Source organism: Ranitomeya variabilis, chromosome 2, assembly GCF_051348905.1.
Source record: "Ranitomeya variabilis isolate aRanVar5 chromosome 2, aRanVar5.hap1, whole genome shotgun sequence".
Lineage (NCBI taxonomy): Eukaryota > Metazoa > Chordata > Amphibia > Anura > Dendrobatidae > Ranitomeya > Ranitomeya variabilis.
The window spans coordinates 1,088,137,331-1,088,153,683 of record NC_135233.1 but is presented as its reverse complement, the minus strand read 5'-3'; the positions used below and the strand labels follow the sequence as shown (position 1 = coordinate 1,088,153,683).

Below are 16,353 nucleotides of genomic sequence, written 5' to 3'. Positions count from 1 at the left end.
AGGAGCTGGAGGAGGGTCACGCCTGCTCGCTACAGGAGCTGGAGGAGGGTCACGCCTGCTCGCTACAGAGGCTGGGGGAGGGTCACGGCTGCTTGCTACAGGAGCTGGAGGAGGGTCACGGCTGCTCGCTACAGGAGCTGGAGGAGGGTCACGCCTGCTCGCTACAGAGGCTGGGGGAGGGTCACAGCTGCTCGCTACAGGAGCTGGAGGAGGGTCTTTCCTGCTCGCTACAGGAGCTGGGGGAGGGTCACGGCTGATCACTGGGGGAGGGTCTTTCCTGCTCGCTACAGGAGCTGAGTGGAGGGTCTTTCCTGCTCGCTACAGGAGCTGGAGGAGGGTCACGGCTGCTCGCTACAGGAGCTGGAGGAGGGTCTTTCCTGCTCGCTACAGGAGCTGGGGGAGGGTCACGGCTGATCACTGGGGGAGGGTCTTTCCTGCTCGCTACAGGAGCTGAGTGGAGGGTCTTTCCTGCTCGCTACAGGAGCTGGAGGAGGGTCACGCCTGCTCGCTACAGGAGCTGGAGGAGGGTCTTTCCTGCTCGCTACAGGAGCTGGGGGAGGGTCTTTCTGGCTAGCTATTTGAGGTGGTGTAGAATCTTTCCAGCTCTCTACTAAAAAATGAGTGTACAGCTCACTACAGGAGGTGGGGAAAAGTCTTTCTAGCTCACTACAGGAAGTGGGGGAGCAGCTTGACCCAGGAGATGGGGCAGTTTGGTGTTGGCCTGCTTTTGCTCTCACATTTGTCAAACAATACATGAGTAAAACAGATGCACGTTTTTGGCTCAGGGCATGCAAGTCATTGTACAATGGCAGGTGCAACGTGTGCTGGGAACCGTGGGAAGTTCCAGTAACAACAATACCGGTAGAATGATGAAGAGGAGGCACCAACTACTGAAACAGTGAATGGCATGATATGGTGAGGATCAGGAAAGTTCCTGGATAAATAGACTGATTAGTACATCAAAAGCAGGTTTACTTTGCGGTGGGTGCATGTGCCGCTCTCACACAGCAGAGTGGACCTCTTATCCACTAATAATGGCATATGTGTGAGACGGACACAGCCTAATGAACGGACCAGCACATGGGACTCATCGAAATACACAAGGGACATCAACTGGAAAATACTACATTACCTGACGAGACTTCTTGAGCTTTTCTCGTTTTCCAAAAATGCATGCGAGGTCAGTGTCACTGCGGCAAGACAGATCCTTTCCTAGAGAAGGGAATGGGGGAAAATAAAAGATGGTAAATGTTCAGGCTAAGATCGTCATGAAATCAGCAACAAGAAGTGTCAGCTAAAGTGGCCCATACACATGAGATACAGGCAAATGTGCCCCCCACATCCCACCCACCTCCAGGAGCTTTTCTGACCTCCAACTGAACTCCAACTACACCCATAGACATTAATATGGAGTCGCCCCTCTGCATATATAACGGCTCCCGCTCTTCTGGGTAGGATTTCTACAAGATTTCGGTAATTTTTTCCCCTACATCCAAAAGAACTTTTGTGGGGCCGTGCTCACAATCTCCGGTCTAGTTGTTGGATGGGGTTGATGTCCGGACGCTCATTTTCTCCTCCCCCCGGAACAGTCATGGGGAGCAGAAAAGGGTTTTCCCCCAAACTGTTCCCACAAAGGTGAAGGTACAAATATCTACAACAATCTTGTATTGAAGATTAAGATTTCCCAACACTGGAGCTGAGGGCCCAATGCCGACCCTGATAACAGCCCAATGCCGACCCCTGATAATGAGCACATGGTATTATCCTCCTCAGCCATCTTTACAGCGGCACAATGCAAATCGGGGGTAACAACCTCCTGGAATCACCAAAACCCGGACTCCTCGATCAGATGCAGATTGAGAAGTGTGACGTGTCACTGCACAGAACACATCTACTCCAGAGTTGAGTGGTGGTGGCTTTACACCACTCCATCCTACACTCAGCATTGTGCTTAGTAAGGTATGGCTGCATGCAGCTGCTCGGCCATGAAGCTCCCGGTGGGAGCGCAGTGTTTGTGCTGATACCAGAGAAGGTCTGGACTCTGCAGTTATGGGGTCAGCAGAGTGGTGGTGACATTTCTGCCCTCTGGTTGTACGTCGGTGGCAATGGGATGGAATGAAAAACCTGAAGTCAATGAGTAAGACATACTGCCAATACATCTCTCCAAACAATGTTTCCCTCCTGGCTCCTCCATACACATGACATTTACTTTCAGCACCACCTGGTGTTCACAGTGCACATTACAAGTAGAGTGCCAGGGGTCACACAAGCTCAGTCAGTCTTGTCACAGCCAGTCCGGATCGCTATATATAGTGATTAGAACAACCATTAGACTACACTTTCTGGCCAGGTTGTTGGGGAAAGAGCAGAGTCTTTTGCAGTAGAATGCCTTCTGCTGGTGAATTAAGAGGGGACTACACTTTCAGCTGCCAGAGGGGGAAGACGACTGATTCTGCTGCCTTCAATCCTTTTAATGAGACAAATTAACATTTATAGCATACCCACAAATTTCACAACTCCCATTATTGTTCAAAGAGGGGACAGCCCTCTCTAAAGTCACTCCCAGAACGGTATTTTGGGGGTTTCTAACATCTGATAAGTTCCATTTAAAGGGGTTATACAATGCTAGGAAAAAATGGCTGCTATGTTTTACTATAACGGCACCACACTTGTCTACAGGTCGGGTGCGGTACTGCACCTTAGCTCTCCTGGGCTTTAATACCACACATGGCCTGTGAACAGGTGTGGCGCTGTTTTTATGAACAAAAAAAAAAAAAAAAAATGGATTTTTTTTTTTTTTAAATAAATTTTGTAAAAACAAGCGATGTTGAAAAACGCTAAATCATGTAAAGGAGAGCGAAGAATGCGACGGGAAAGGTAAAACTTGCCCTGTAACCATCTCCTGTCAAATCCAGGCACAAACCGTCTAATCCGAGATGATCATAACAGTAATTGGAAATGAAGTTTATGGGTCGGAGTCACACAACCGCGCGTCTTACTCACTGCTAAAGCTCATCAATTACTACGGATTAATCTGCACCGATTCCTCAGAAATAACACTTTCTCCACCTAAGGTGGATGATGGGAGTTGTTGTTTTTTTTCCCCTCTGGATATAATACTAAACGGCTTCGCTTTAAGTGATTTTTTTTTTGTAAACCTGTTGGGCAATGAGGAAAGTAATTAAGGGAAAACATAGCAGAAAGGTGAAGTCACCGCTCTCAAAATGGGCGAGACCGACACAAATCCTTGTGTCATCGAAATGACCTTGAGCGAAGGATTGAGCAATGGAGCGTCAGCTCTGCGGGGGCTCGGCACTCACTGCTGTCGGGATGGCAGAAAACCCCCCGAAAAATAAAAAATGCAACCGCACAATAGTGCAAAAAAAAAAATCTGAATCGATTGATTGCAGGTGGCCCCCAAGTAGCCAATCTCATGCACTTGGCTGCATTGTTGCTCCAGAGCTGTAATCCGACGCCCGCAGACTTCTATGGTGTTGTGTCCCAGCTTATATGTGGCACAAATCCGATGCCGAATTCCATTTTCCCCAATTTTCTCCCTCTGATGGAGCACTATATGGCAGCATACGGAGAGATCGTATCGTATGGCTTTGCGGCGTGCACGAGGCTCTGAAGTTACACAAAAGATAAATTTTGTCTGAAAAAGGCAGATTGTGACCATTTTGGGCAATCAGTCTTTGAACAATGGCTGTCGGATCGATCGTACGGACGATCTGAAGAGCAACTGCGTTCCGGTTGATGCTCGTCTTACGGGTTTTGGCCAATTTTCATTGGCTTTGATAAGTCCATTACTTTTGGCAATTCATCTGAGCAAACCCAAGAGAAAAACAAAAATGAGAATATATACAGTGGGGCAAAAAAGTATTTAGTCAGTCAGCAATAGTGCAAGTTCCACCACTTAAAAAGATGAGAGGCGTCTGTAATTTACATCATAGGTAGACCTCAACTATGGGAGACAAACTGAGAAAAAAAAATCCAGAAAATCACATTGTCTGTTTTTTTATCATTTTATTTGCATATTATGATGGAAAATAAGTATTTGGTCAGAAACAAACAATCAAGATTTCTGGCTCTCACAGACCTGTAACTTCTTCTTTAAGAGGCTCCTCTGTCCTCCACTCATTACCTGTAGTAATGGCACCTGTTTAAACTTGTTATCAGTATAAAAAGACACCTGTGCACACCCTCAAACAGTCTGACTCCAAACTCCACTATGGTGAAGACCAAACAGCTGTCAAAGGACACCAGAAACAAAATTGTAGCCCTGCACCAGGCTGGGAAAACTGAATCTGCAATAGCCAACCAGCTTGGAGTGAAGAAATCAACAGTGGGAGCAATAATTAGAAAATGGAAGACATATAAGACCACTGACAATCTCCCTCGATATGGGGCTCCACGCAAAATCCCACCCCGTGGGGTCAGAATGATCACAAGAACGGTGAGCAAAAATCCCAGAACCACGCGGGGGGACCTAGTGAATGAACTGCAGAGAGCTGGGACCAATGTAACAAGGCCTACCATAAGTAACACACTACGCCACCATGGACTCAGATCCTGCAGTGCCAGACGTGTCCCACTGCTTAAGCCAGTACATGTCCGGGCCCGTCTGAAGTTTGCTAGAGAGCATTTGGATGATCCAGAGGAGTTTTGGGAGAATGTCCTATGGTCTGATGAAACCAAACTGGAACTGTTTGGTAGAAACACAACTTGTCGTGTTTGGAGGAAAAAGAATACTGAGTTGCATCCATCAAACACCATACCTACTGTAAAGCATGGTGGTGGAAACATCATGCTTTGGGGCTGTTTCTCTGCAAAGGGACCAGGACGACTGATCTGGGTACATGAAAGAATGAATGGGGCCATGTATCGTGAGATTTTGAGTGCAAACCTCCTTCCATCAGCAAGGGCATTGAAGATGAAACGTGGCTGGGTCTTTCAACATGACAATGATCCAAAGCACACCGCCAGGGCAACGAAGGAGTGGCTTCGTAAGAAGCATTTCAAGGTCCTGGAGTGGCCTAGCCAGTCTCCAGATCTCAACCCTATAGAAAACCTTTGGAGGGAGTTGAAAGTCCGTGTTGCCAAGTGAAAAGCCAAAAACATCACTGCTCTAGAGGAGATCTGCATGGAGGAATGGGCCAACATACCAACAACAGTGTGTGGCAACCTTGTGAAGACTTACAGAAAACGTTTGACCTCTGTCATTGCCAACAAAGGATTTATTACAAAGTATTGAGATGAAATTTTGTTTCTGACCAAATACTTATTTTCCACCATAATATGCAAATAAAATGATTAAAAAAAACAGACAATGTGATTTTCTGGATTTTTTTTTCTCAGTTTGTCTCCCATAGTTGAGGTCTACCTATGATGTAAATTACAGACGCCGCTCATCTTTTTAAGTGGTGGAACTTGCACTATTGCTGAATGACTAAATACTTTTTTGCCCCACTGTAAGTAAATCACTAAATTGTAATTAAGGACCTAAGTAATAAAAAAAATAAATCATAAAAGCCATCCAACCGCGACAAGGTGTACCCAACGGGACGGTCCTAACCTGTCTAGTATTTATCTGACCATCTAATGAGCATTGGGGTGTCCTTACCAACACCAGACAGAAGTCTTTGAATTTAAAAAAAAAAAAAAATTTTAAATAAAAAAAGGCTCAAACCTGTCGTCTTACAATATGTCCAATCATCTGTACTAAAATATTCAAAAATAGGAGCCGTCACTTGACAATATGTAATCCTTATCGCCTTATGTAAATGTCAATGTCTTGCCGAATCTGACGTTATTTTCCTTTCCGTTCTGGAGACATGGTCCCCTTTTCCTTGTATGCAAATATAGTTCATTTATTTAATCAAATGGGTGTGGCCTGCAACTGATACCTATGGGAGGTGTTTGGAAAGGCAGTCCCTGTTAAGAAAACTGGACCGGCATAGAGTGAACGGAGAGGCGCAAGAACAAAAGAACAACAACGTGGGAATCAAGAGAACCGTGTAGTGATGATGCGAGCATGCTCGGGTGCTAAGCGAGTGACTCTGGCGTGATCGAAAAATAAGTTCAAGTCCCTGTGCCTGCATGTCTTCGACAGCCGCAACACATGCAAGGATTGCCTGTTTGTTAGGAAATCCCTGCATTTGTTGTGGCTGTCAAACAGCCGGGAGGTCACTCGCTTAGCGCCCGAGCATGCTCGCTCATCAATAGAACCGTAGCTTTTACTCCAGATAAAAAAAAAATATATATATTTATGACAATTGATAAATCCTTTTTCTTCCCTTTAAAAGGAAAACATTCATACTCACTCTGTCGAGCTTGTATGTTTATAATGGGGTCAGGAGACCTAACGGCACCGCACAGAGTGTGATATGGTAGCATACCACGAATGACCCGCTCTGTCGTAAGGTCAGCTTTCGGCTCAGGATCTCTGCACACACTGTGCAGTTTTTTGTTTTTTTTGTTACATACATTCCCAGGGAAGTTGTGATATACTCGACCCAGTCACACCTATCACTTGCGGTGGATTATGAGAATAACTTCCTCAAACTGATGAGATTAAGATGAGCGAGAAAGTTTTAGCAGCTCCAAGAAACAGGTGGGATGGATTTATTCCTGGGTGACACTCGTGGAGTGGAGGAGGAAGCCAAGGTACCAGTGATTGGCGAGGTTGTCGGGGTCATGGAGGAATGCCGAGGGGTGTGTGATCCGCGGGAATACAAGTATTTATACAATTATGTCATTATGGCAGCTGCTGCTCACCTCACCTTCTGCCTAATCCGAGGGTTTGTCATACAAGAGATCCACCCATTGCAACATCTGCCCGTCGACATGACGCAATGGGTGGAATGTGGAGGCTTCTCAGGGTGCCCATGAGACAAGTGCAAAGAGACAGTGGGTGAAAGTAACAGAGCATGGCATGGTGATCGGATGAAGACTGATGTGAAAGGAGACTATAGGGGCAGCACGGTGGCTCAGTGGTTAACACTAGGGTCCCACCGAGGACGACATCTGCAAGTAGTCTTTATGTTCTCCCCACGTTCGGGTGGGTTTTCTCCGCTTTCCTCCCACACTTCAAAGACATACTGACAGGGAATCTAGACTGTGAGCCCCAATGGGGACAGAGATGATGAAATGCTTATAAAAATCTGAAAATGAAATTACAGAGCATTTTAGGCCTTGTAGCACTCAGGACCATCATGAAAAGAAATGCCCTTTAAATGGAGCAAATTAGAATAAACTACCCCTCTTTTAAAAAACTGGTTCATTGTACAGAAGTTACTCCCTATCCATGGCCCTCATGCCGGGGGTGCAGGAGCCGCGGCCTGCTGTGCCATCCTAGCCCTCAGAACACAGACATGATTGACGGTGCCTGGTGGCATGTCGGAGGCGAAGCGTAGAGGTGGGCAAGTACTAATGGTGCTCCAAAAAGAGCGCAGATGAGAATTATTTTTATTTTTTTTTAAATAAAATGCAAAGTGCTCAGCTGTTTCATCATCTACCATAAACCAAAGCAGAAAGAGACGAATGCAGGGACTTCAAACGTGGAAATGAAGAGACCCCCCCATTCTTCCAAGTGACAATCCCAGAATGGGATATCCTTTCAAAATGCCATAAATGTCGCAAATAGTAACTTCCTTTAAAAGGATACCTGTTATTTCAGGTGACTTCTCCTGTGCATACATGAGCAATAACGCCATCTCTTATGACTCCTATCCTGCACTTTTTTCCTCTAAATTTTCAGTTCTCTCTGAGCTAGTGGGTGAGTACTAGCTGATCCGATGTCTCCCATACACAGCACACACAGGAATCCTGATCTCCTGTCTCTATAGCCATGTGCACATGTTGTGGATTTTTCCGCACAGAATCTGCATCTCTTGCCAGAAAACACAGCTAAAAATCCACGCGTTTTTGGTGCGGATTTGATGCTTTTTTTTTTTGTTTTTTCATCCCGATTTGTATGCGTTTTTGAAAGCTAAATAAAGATCTATTATTGAACAAAAAAAAGAAAAAGAATTTTGATGTCATTTCTTGTCCAACCTCTTCATTTACATGCTCCATTGAAGAACACTCCGGTCCGAGTGCCGGTGGCAGCGCCGGGTATTGAGGTGCGAGACACGTGCAAGTTTCTCACAAGTGTGACCCTGGCCTTAAAGGCAATATCAGTTTAATTAAAAATAAAAAAAATTATGCAAAAAAAAATATTGTGTGGGCTCCCGCGCAATTTTCAAGTCCAGAGAGGGAAAGCCAGCGACTGGGGGACGATGTTAGTAGCCTGGGAAGTGGATAATACCCATCGAGCTTCCCAGACTATGAATCTCAGCCCAGAGCTGTATATTCAGCCTTTACTGGCTATTAAAATAGGGGGACCCCCCCAAAAAAAATTACATGTGGTCCCCCTATAATTTATAGCCAGAAAGGCTGCGGGCTGATATTCATAGCCTAGGAAGGGGCCATGGATATTGTTCACCCCCCCCCGGCTACAAACACCAGCTCCCAGCCGCCCCAGAAAATGGACATCTGTAAGATGTGCCAATTCCAGCACTTATCCCCTCTCTTCCCACTCCCCTGTAGCGGTGGCATATGGGGTAATAAGGGGTTAATGTCACCTTTGTATTGTAAGGTGACATCAAGCCTGGTCAGTAATGGAGAGGCGGCAATAAGATACCTATCCATTACTAATCCTATAGTAGTGAAAGAGTTAAATAAACACACAGCCAGAATAAAGTATTTTAAATATTCTTAATTTCACCATACTTACAACCACGCCTAATTCCACGAAGCCATCGATCGCCTGCTAAAAATAAAAAAATAAACCAACCGTATACTTCCTGTCCGACGCAGTCCAATTAATAACAAGTGTCCCACAAGGATCTCCCCTATAGAGCTGTGACATCAGGAAATGTGACAGCTCTATAGGCATCTAGTGACACACTGACAGGAGACAACGGCTCCTGCAGTGTTATCACTGAGGCTTCAATGAGTTAATTGCTCTCACTTTACGCCACTGCTGCATAAGAATTTTCCCACGCAGCTGTGCCGCAAGTGACAGTATGAACTAGTCTGTACTTACAGCGGCGGAGGGATACCTTCCGTCATTGTATCCCGGAGCCCCTGGAGAGCGGTCGCACCATTAGCAAAGCATTTTTTCCCCCACTGATTTACATTGTACTGTAAATCACATGTGGATCTGAAGTGTTTGTGTGGAAAAAACGCAGCGGATCTGCAGGAAATCCGCAACGTGTGCACATAGCCTATGAGTGTTCAGAAGCAGCAGCATTGAGGACATATTGAGCAGCGTAGCTGCGAATCCTGAACTTGTGCGAGATCAACACCTACTAGAAATCAGCAACATGGGAAGACATTATAAAGAAGGACTGAGCAGTGTAGCTATTAACCCAGCTCTTGGTTGAGATACAACACTTACTAAAAAGAAGCACTGTGTATGTCTCACTCTGCTCCTCTCTCTCTCCCCCCATAAAATTCGACAGGCAGTAGTAATCTGATCCCTCAGTGATCTGGCTGTCTTGTTTAAACAAGAAGAAGTGAGGAGTTCATGTGGAGAAAGACTCAGATTTCTCTGAGAAGATAAATTGCAAAGTTCCTTGTACTGTTCATTTTTGGTTAGTTTACTAAAACAGCAGGAACCATTTCGGAGAGTTCAGCTCGAATGTGACCCCCAGACCGGTACGGAGGAACAATCTTGATCTGTGCCATTATATTCCTTCTTCAGTGTCATAGCGCTCACCGTACATTATGGGTATTCCCTCCATACAGATCATCTTCTCGACTCTTGCTGTTTTGTGTAACCACATAGTTTATGGTCCAGTTATCCCGAAATAACGATTCCCCATCTCGTTGGAATATAACTAGTGCCAGGGCAAAAGCTGTCAACTTGCCAGACAGTTTCTGAGAACGATTTGCTCCCGGGTCGGAACTTCTGAGCGTCGCCTCTAAAGTGTCTCGGAGGCTTCAGCCCTAAATCCACATTGAGTCCTGTTTGCTGAAAATTGGGTGAAGTGCACTTTTCGCTTTTATCGTACACCTTTTAAGTAAATATTATCTTGTGGATTTACATGAGAAAAACCAACTGTGAGATCTGATTCTGCTGTGCACTAAATGAGGTGGTTTTCAGGATGCCGAGGTTCAATCATGGACTGAAGAACTCGCCTTGTTGCTAATTTATCTAAGTTTTACCCATTTTTTTTAAAAAAAGGAGCATGCAAAAAAAAAGGCAAAATAAAAAATTTTTGCCGCACCATCTTGTTCTTTCATCAATTTTCTTATAATGCTGGACTTTTTTTTCCCCCCCAAGCAGATGCCAACAATTTTGGCAGGAAGCACACATCATATCTGGTCTACGGTGACGTGAATAGATGCGACTACAACCCGTTCTAAACCATAGTTTACTCTAAAATTGCAGTAAGAGGACCAGAAATGTTCAGAGTAATCAGCCAGCCTGAAAGGTCACACTTTCAAGAGAGGCTGGGGAACGTGCAGTCAGCCAAAATGATTCTTTAGTCCTTTCAAGTCCATAGTCAGGTGAAGCCATTTGGACATAACCAATGTCCAACAAGATTTCCTAAACTTTTCAAAGTTTTTATCCTGGTGGGTGGGTGCGAATCCGGAGATCCCTACACTGACCATTCAAAATACTATTCAGGAAGCAGAGATGCTCGGTAATTCATGATCACAGAGCAGGGTATGGGCTCGATATGCCTGAGACTGTACATCGCTCTATGTTGCTCTCATGCAGGAGCTCTGACCACTTCTGGATACTTTCTTGCCAACTCTACTGCAAAATTCTGGGTTCGTACTGGTGATTTCGCCTGGATGTCTGTTTTACTGTTCGAGAGTGAGAGACAAAGAAATTTTCCAGCTCCAAAAGTTGGGTCACCTTTGATTTCTACGGGGTTCAGATTCAAGTTCGGATACAGTTCTAGTACCTAAAATCAAATTTTGGACTAAAATTCGGTCGAACACGATGAACCCAAACTTCCCTACTGAGCAGCTACCGATAGAGAATGAGGGATGGACACCTAATGAGCTCCAACCTGAGCCTGTCCCTCCAGTCCCCTAACGCCCTAAGCGGGTCCTTCCCCCCGCCACGAACCTCGTCCCTCGCTGTCACCTCGCACTGCCCTGGCTAGTGAACTGGACGACAAGGGCGCTAGCCTCACCACTGCAGATGGTACAACACAAAGAGTGGTGACAAGCACGAGACAGACAAGGTAAAAACACCACACTTGGCTTCCAGACTACGCTACCAAGCTCCACACCGCAGAGAACACAGAAACAGGACTCCTAGCTCCAGAAGTAGCTGAAACCAGAGCACTGCAACTGCACAGCTGGTCTCCATAGAATAACTATCACCAACAGTCAGCTGATTCATCAAGTGACCATTTAAAGGATGGTGGGAGTGATCACCACCCACATCAGCTGACCTAGCAATTCTGCAGATGCAGCAGGCTGCCAGCAGAGGAAATTGACATTAACCCCTGCTGGCCTGAAAGAATAAAAGCTACATTTAAAACATAGTTGAACCAGAGCTGCCACAAATCCAAAAATGGATTGTGACAGCACTGATTTGGCCCATGACTGGCCACTGAGCCCACATAATGTGTCATCTAAATGTTACAGAATTTGGGAAATGGCCCTACTTATCGCACACAGATTTTGCAATGTGTTGAAAAATGACAATGATTATGCAACCAAGGAAAAAGCTGTTCGGAATTCTGAAAGTAGGAGACATCTCAGCACCATGGACGTCTCATAATACATATGCAAGAACAGGTACGGTTCCCACAATTTCCAAGACATTGTCAGCAACATCAGATTCAAAACTCTGCTCTGAGGCGGTGACGTTATTCAGATTCCATTTAGTGGTGACCGTATCAGCGACTGCTTACACCTTTCCTCTGAAAGCTGGTATACATCACACAGCAGCCAGGGCGGGAGACAGAGGAAGTGAGTCAAGTCACCATTTGGCATGAATCCTGAAGTCTTCCCGAAATTCCTATGTTAAAATGCGCTTCCGTCCTCCTTGGTGTAATTACAGCTACAGCAATCCTAAAACATCTTCATTAAATGTGCAATTACCCAATCCACCGAATCAGCAGATTACAGCATTGAGCTTCGCACACATCTTGGATATCCCGTTTAGTTGGGTCGCGATGCCAGATTCCGTATTTGGTTTAGGTTAGTTTTAATTAACCAATTATAAATTAACCAATCTTCATGAAGCAACCCTTGGGGGATCATTTTTGGGATCTACGAGACTCTTATGCACAACTGTATTTGGGATCTATAATAACTGCACCTATAGACTTACCATGGCCCATGATGCACCTCCACATGGACGAGCAAGACCAAAAAAATCCCTCGAAAACCTCATAGGGTGTTTGACATGTAGAACTACAGTGATATGGCTAAATAGTCTTTTGAGGTTGAATTCAAATACTAGAATACTTTCTTCTTTGGCCAACAGAAGCGTCTTCCAATCCTCAAGGAATCCCAAGAGATATTGGTAAGAATTAACATGTTTTTTCAAGACATTGCCGATAGTCGCAGGTTCCATTCTCGGCGTCCTCAGCAAACAGCTGACCTTGCCGATGGGAGCCATATTCCATCAATTTGCGGTAGCGTTATACCAAGGCCATCCACTTGAAATTCACCCACGATGGCTCGAGTCCACCAGAAAGGTAACTTCAGGGCTTTCTATTGAAATTCTTCGCGTGGGAAAGCAAGCCGGAGGTATATAGAAAGTTGGTCTTCCCGAGAAAACCGTGTAGCTGACGAGTTTGGTTTACGTGCCCTAGATAATCCATAGCTATTGGGGTGCCATTCCCAAATCTACTCGGCCTTATGCAAAAGAAGATCATAACCCACTGAAAACAATGGGACTGTTGGTAAGAATATTTCTCATCCCGGAAATCCGAGTGGAGCTGGCTACTGAAAAAGAAGAATGGTGTCCTTAGTGGCGTCTTAGGTTATGGACCTTCACCAATTACTTCTGATGTTTCAAGGAAGTTCTTCTACGGGCACAAATATGTAATAAAGTCAGAATAAAAGTATCAGAGGTCTTAATTTTGAGTAGAACTTATCCATGGACAGAAAAATAATTCTTATCAGCACAAAGTCACTTTCAACTCTTCTAGTTTTGGGCGTTGGAAGTCTTGGGTGTTGGATGGTGTTAGTATGGGGGAGTGTTGTGAATTCCGTTCTTGGGCTCCCTCCTGTGGTTGTGAATGGTACTTTTGTGAGTTCTGCCCTTGGGCTCCCTCTGGTGGTTTCGAGTGGAACTGCTGCTCCTTGAGTTTAGCTGTAGCAGCTGCTTTCACTGATCGTCTCTCCTGGCTTTGCTATTCAACCTGGCTCTGGTCTTCAGTTCATGCCAGCTGTCAATGTTTCTGGGTTGGATTCAGATCTCTCCTTGGATTTCTCTGATGGCCTGTCCAGTTCAGCAAAAGATAAGTTCTTGCTAGTTCTTTGGGTTGTCCATTTGCTGTGGACTTTACTGCTCAGCTCATGTTATGTTTCTTTTTGTCCAGCTTGTCATTATGCTATATTCAGGCTAGCTGGAAGCTCTGGGGAAGCAGATTTGCCCTCCACACCGTGAGTCGGTGTGGAGATCATTTTTGTAAACTCTGCGTGGATTTTTAGTTTTTAATACTTACCGCACAGTATCATTTCCTATTCTGTCTATCTAGATTAGTATTGGCCTCCTTTGCTAAAATCTGTTTTCATTTCTGTGTACGTCATTTCCCTCTCCACTCACAGTCAATATTTGTGGGGGGCTATCTTTCCTTTTGTGGTTTTCTCTGAAGCAAGATAGCTTTCTGTTTCCATCTTTAGGGGTAGTTAGTTCTCAGGCTGTGACGAGGTGTCTAGGGAGTGACAGGAACATCCCACGGCTATTTCTAGTGTTGGTGTTAGGATTAGGGTCTGCGGTTAGTAAAGATACCACCTCCTCAGAGCTTGTCCCATGTTGCTCTTTAACCACCAGGTCATATCAGTGTTGCTCCTTAACCACCAGGTCATAACAGGGGAGACAGCATGTGGACAGCTCGTTACATCTTTGGCGAGTCTCCTGAGATATCCAATTCTGCTTCTCCGTCGGGCTCGGATATATCTACAGTGAGTCTCAGGGCCTTCCCAGTTTTGGTACATCGCTGGTCTACGTTTCTCAGGACTCTGACATACCCACTTCCAAACCACGTCACCTGATCTTCTCTGCCTAGCCGTTATACTCCCCCTGTTCCATTGGTCTTCGTTCGCCGAGTCTCCGACTTCTTCACAGTCTTCTTCACTACACTTCTAAGTTGCCGTCCGACATCTAGGTCCTCTGTGATTCCCAACTGCTCATGGGTCAAGAGCTTCGAGAACAATGAGATAGTGCTCGATCCACGAGGGTCACACCAGGCAACGCAGCAGGTTTTTTTATCCTCTAATTTCAACGACAGGTTTGCATTTAAGGAAGAACAGCTTTAGACGGCACAACAGCTGTTCTACTAATTACTGCAATGACCCACATAAATATCACTGTAATGACAGGTCAGATGTTCTGCACTAAATAAGGCCTGGTATGAGGGCTAATGAGTACGACAACCATCCAGTGTAAAATGCATGCCTCCAACAGATTCCATATACAAACTGCATAGATTAAGACCCCACAATCAGCTATAATTTGTGAAACCTGGCATTAAAGGTGTATTCCAATCTCCAAGATCATATTCCAATATGTAGCAGGTGCTATAATAAATAATAATAGCAAATAACACAAAATAGAAATTAGTATAGTTCTTCTGATTTGCTATGTCACTTACCCCATGTGTAGGGCATTGAAGTAGCTTAGGTATCCACTCAGTGACAGTTAGTTGTTAGTGGTCGTAACCATGGATACCTAAGCTACTACCATGCATGCTCATGGGTTAAGTGGCATAGCGAATCAGAAGAACTATACTAAATTTCTAATAGGAGGTATTAGCTAATACGATTATTATTACTACACCTACTACATATTGGGATAGGATCTTGGAGATGGAAATAACCCTTTAAGTATTCAATTTCCCTGTAGCACCCCCGCAGGGTAATTGAGGCATTACAAAAGGTCCAGGAAATAGACTACAAACTCTGATCCCACGGTCATACGTAGTCCCTGAAAGACCCTTCAAGGGAATCAAATAGGAAAGCAATCTTCAAAAGACGGGGACAAAGCAACGCTTCATCTCCTCGCTGGAGCCGTGAAGCAATGCCAGTTCACATAACATTAATTATATGTCAATTACACAACTAAGGTCATAAATAACACGAAATCTATGTAATTCATACCATTTAATGACATTTACATACCGTCAGAATGAGCAATAAACATAAAAGTGTTAAAGGAAACCGTGCAAAATATATAGAAACGAGCGAGCCATAAATTATAGCCCTACACTGCATGAGATGAATGAATAAGGGAGGCTGGCACGCACCATCCCGGACACCAAGCCGCAGGTGGCATGAGCATTCATAAAAAATTAATAATGCAACTCTACATAATTACATACTACTTGCATACTTATGTACCTGGAATGAAGACTAGAGGGGTTTGCCCACCGTACGTTATGCCATCGCACACCATATTCCCATGATTAGGATCGATGTGATGTTCCATGGTGAAGACCTCTTCACTAACCTCACCCCACCACTCTCACATGCCATCATGGCGCAGAGCAATATGGCAGAGTAGAATGGAATGGAGGTCCGTCCTTTTTCTCTTGGACGCATGATAGCCGAAAATTGCCCCAGAGAAAAGCCAGACTCATTGCTGAAGAGGATAGATCTCCATTGCCGTCTTGCTCTGCATCATGAGAGTGGTGGCATGTGGTTAAAGAAGAGGTCTTCACAAGGTAACATCATCAGTCACACTCCAGGGATTATGGCATGGGGTGGCATAATGTACGGGGTTCGGACCCCTCTAGGTGCACCAACAGTACGGTGTTACATTGAGTCGGTGTGGCCATTTCTCCAATGTGTCCCAAGAGCAACACGACAACACAGGACCTCATGTTACCTAAACCTGCTCCCATGGCTGCAGCGTCTCCAGACTTGTCTCCCGCTGAGCCCAAGTTAGAGGTCATTGAAAGGCGATTACACAGTAGCTGACAGCAGTGGATCTTGATGATTTGCCCCATTAACAGCTTTCAGTTGAGGCTGTAAGTACCAGGAAATCAATGTCGAGTAGTGTATATATTATCATGTGGCTAAATCTGTATAGAAACAGCGGCCGCAACAACAGCGGCCGCAACAACAGCGGCCGCAACAACAGCGGCCGCAACAACAGCGGCCGCAACA

General features: G+C 45.1%; 1 protein-coding gene across 2 annotated transcripts in view; it reads right to left on the bottom strand.

The window, feature by feature from the left end:
• PINX1 (PIN2 (TERF1) interacting telomerase inhibitor 1) overlaps positions 1-16,353 on the bottom strand; it is a 102,663-nt gene that overhangs the window by 72,103 nt on the left and 14,207 nt on the right. For both annotated transcript variants that reach the window (XM_077291714.1, XM_077291715.1), the window contains exon 7: positions 1,133-1,212. In XM_077291714.1, coding sequence (XP_077147829.1) covers positions 1,133-1,212 — 80 coding nt within the window. The remainder of the gene's footprint in view (positions 1-1,132; positions 1,213-16,353) is intronic.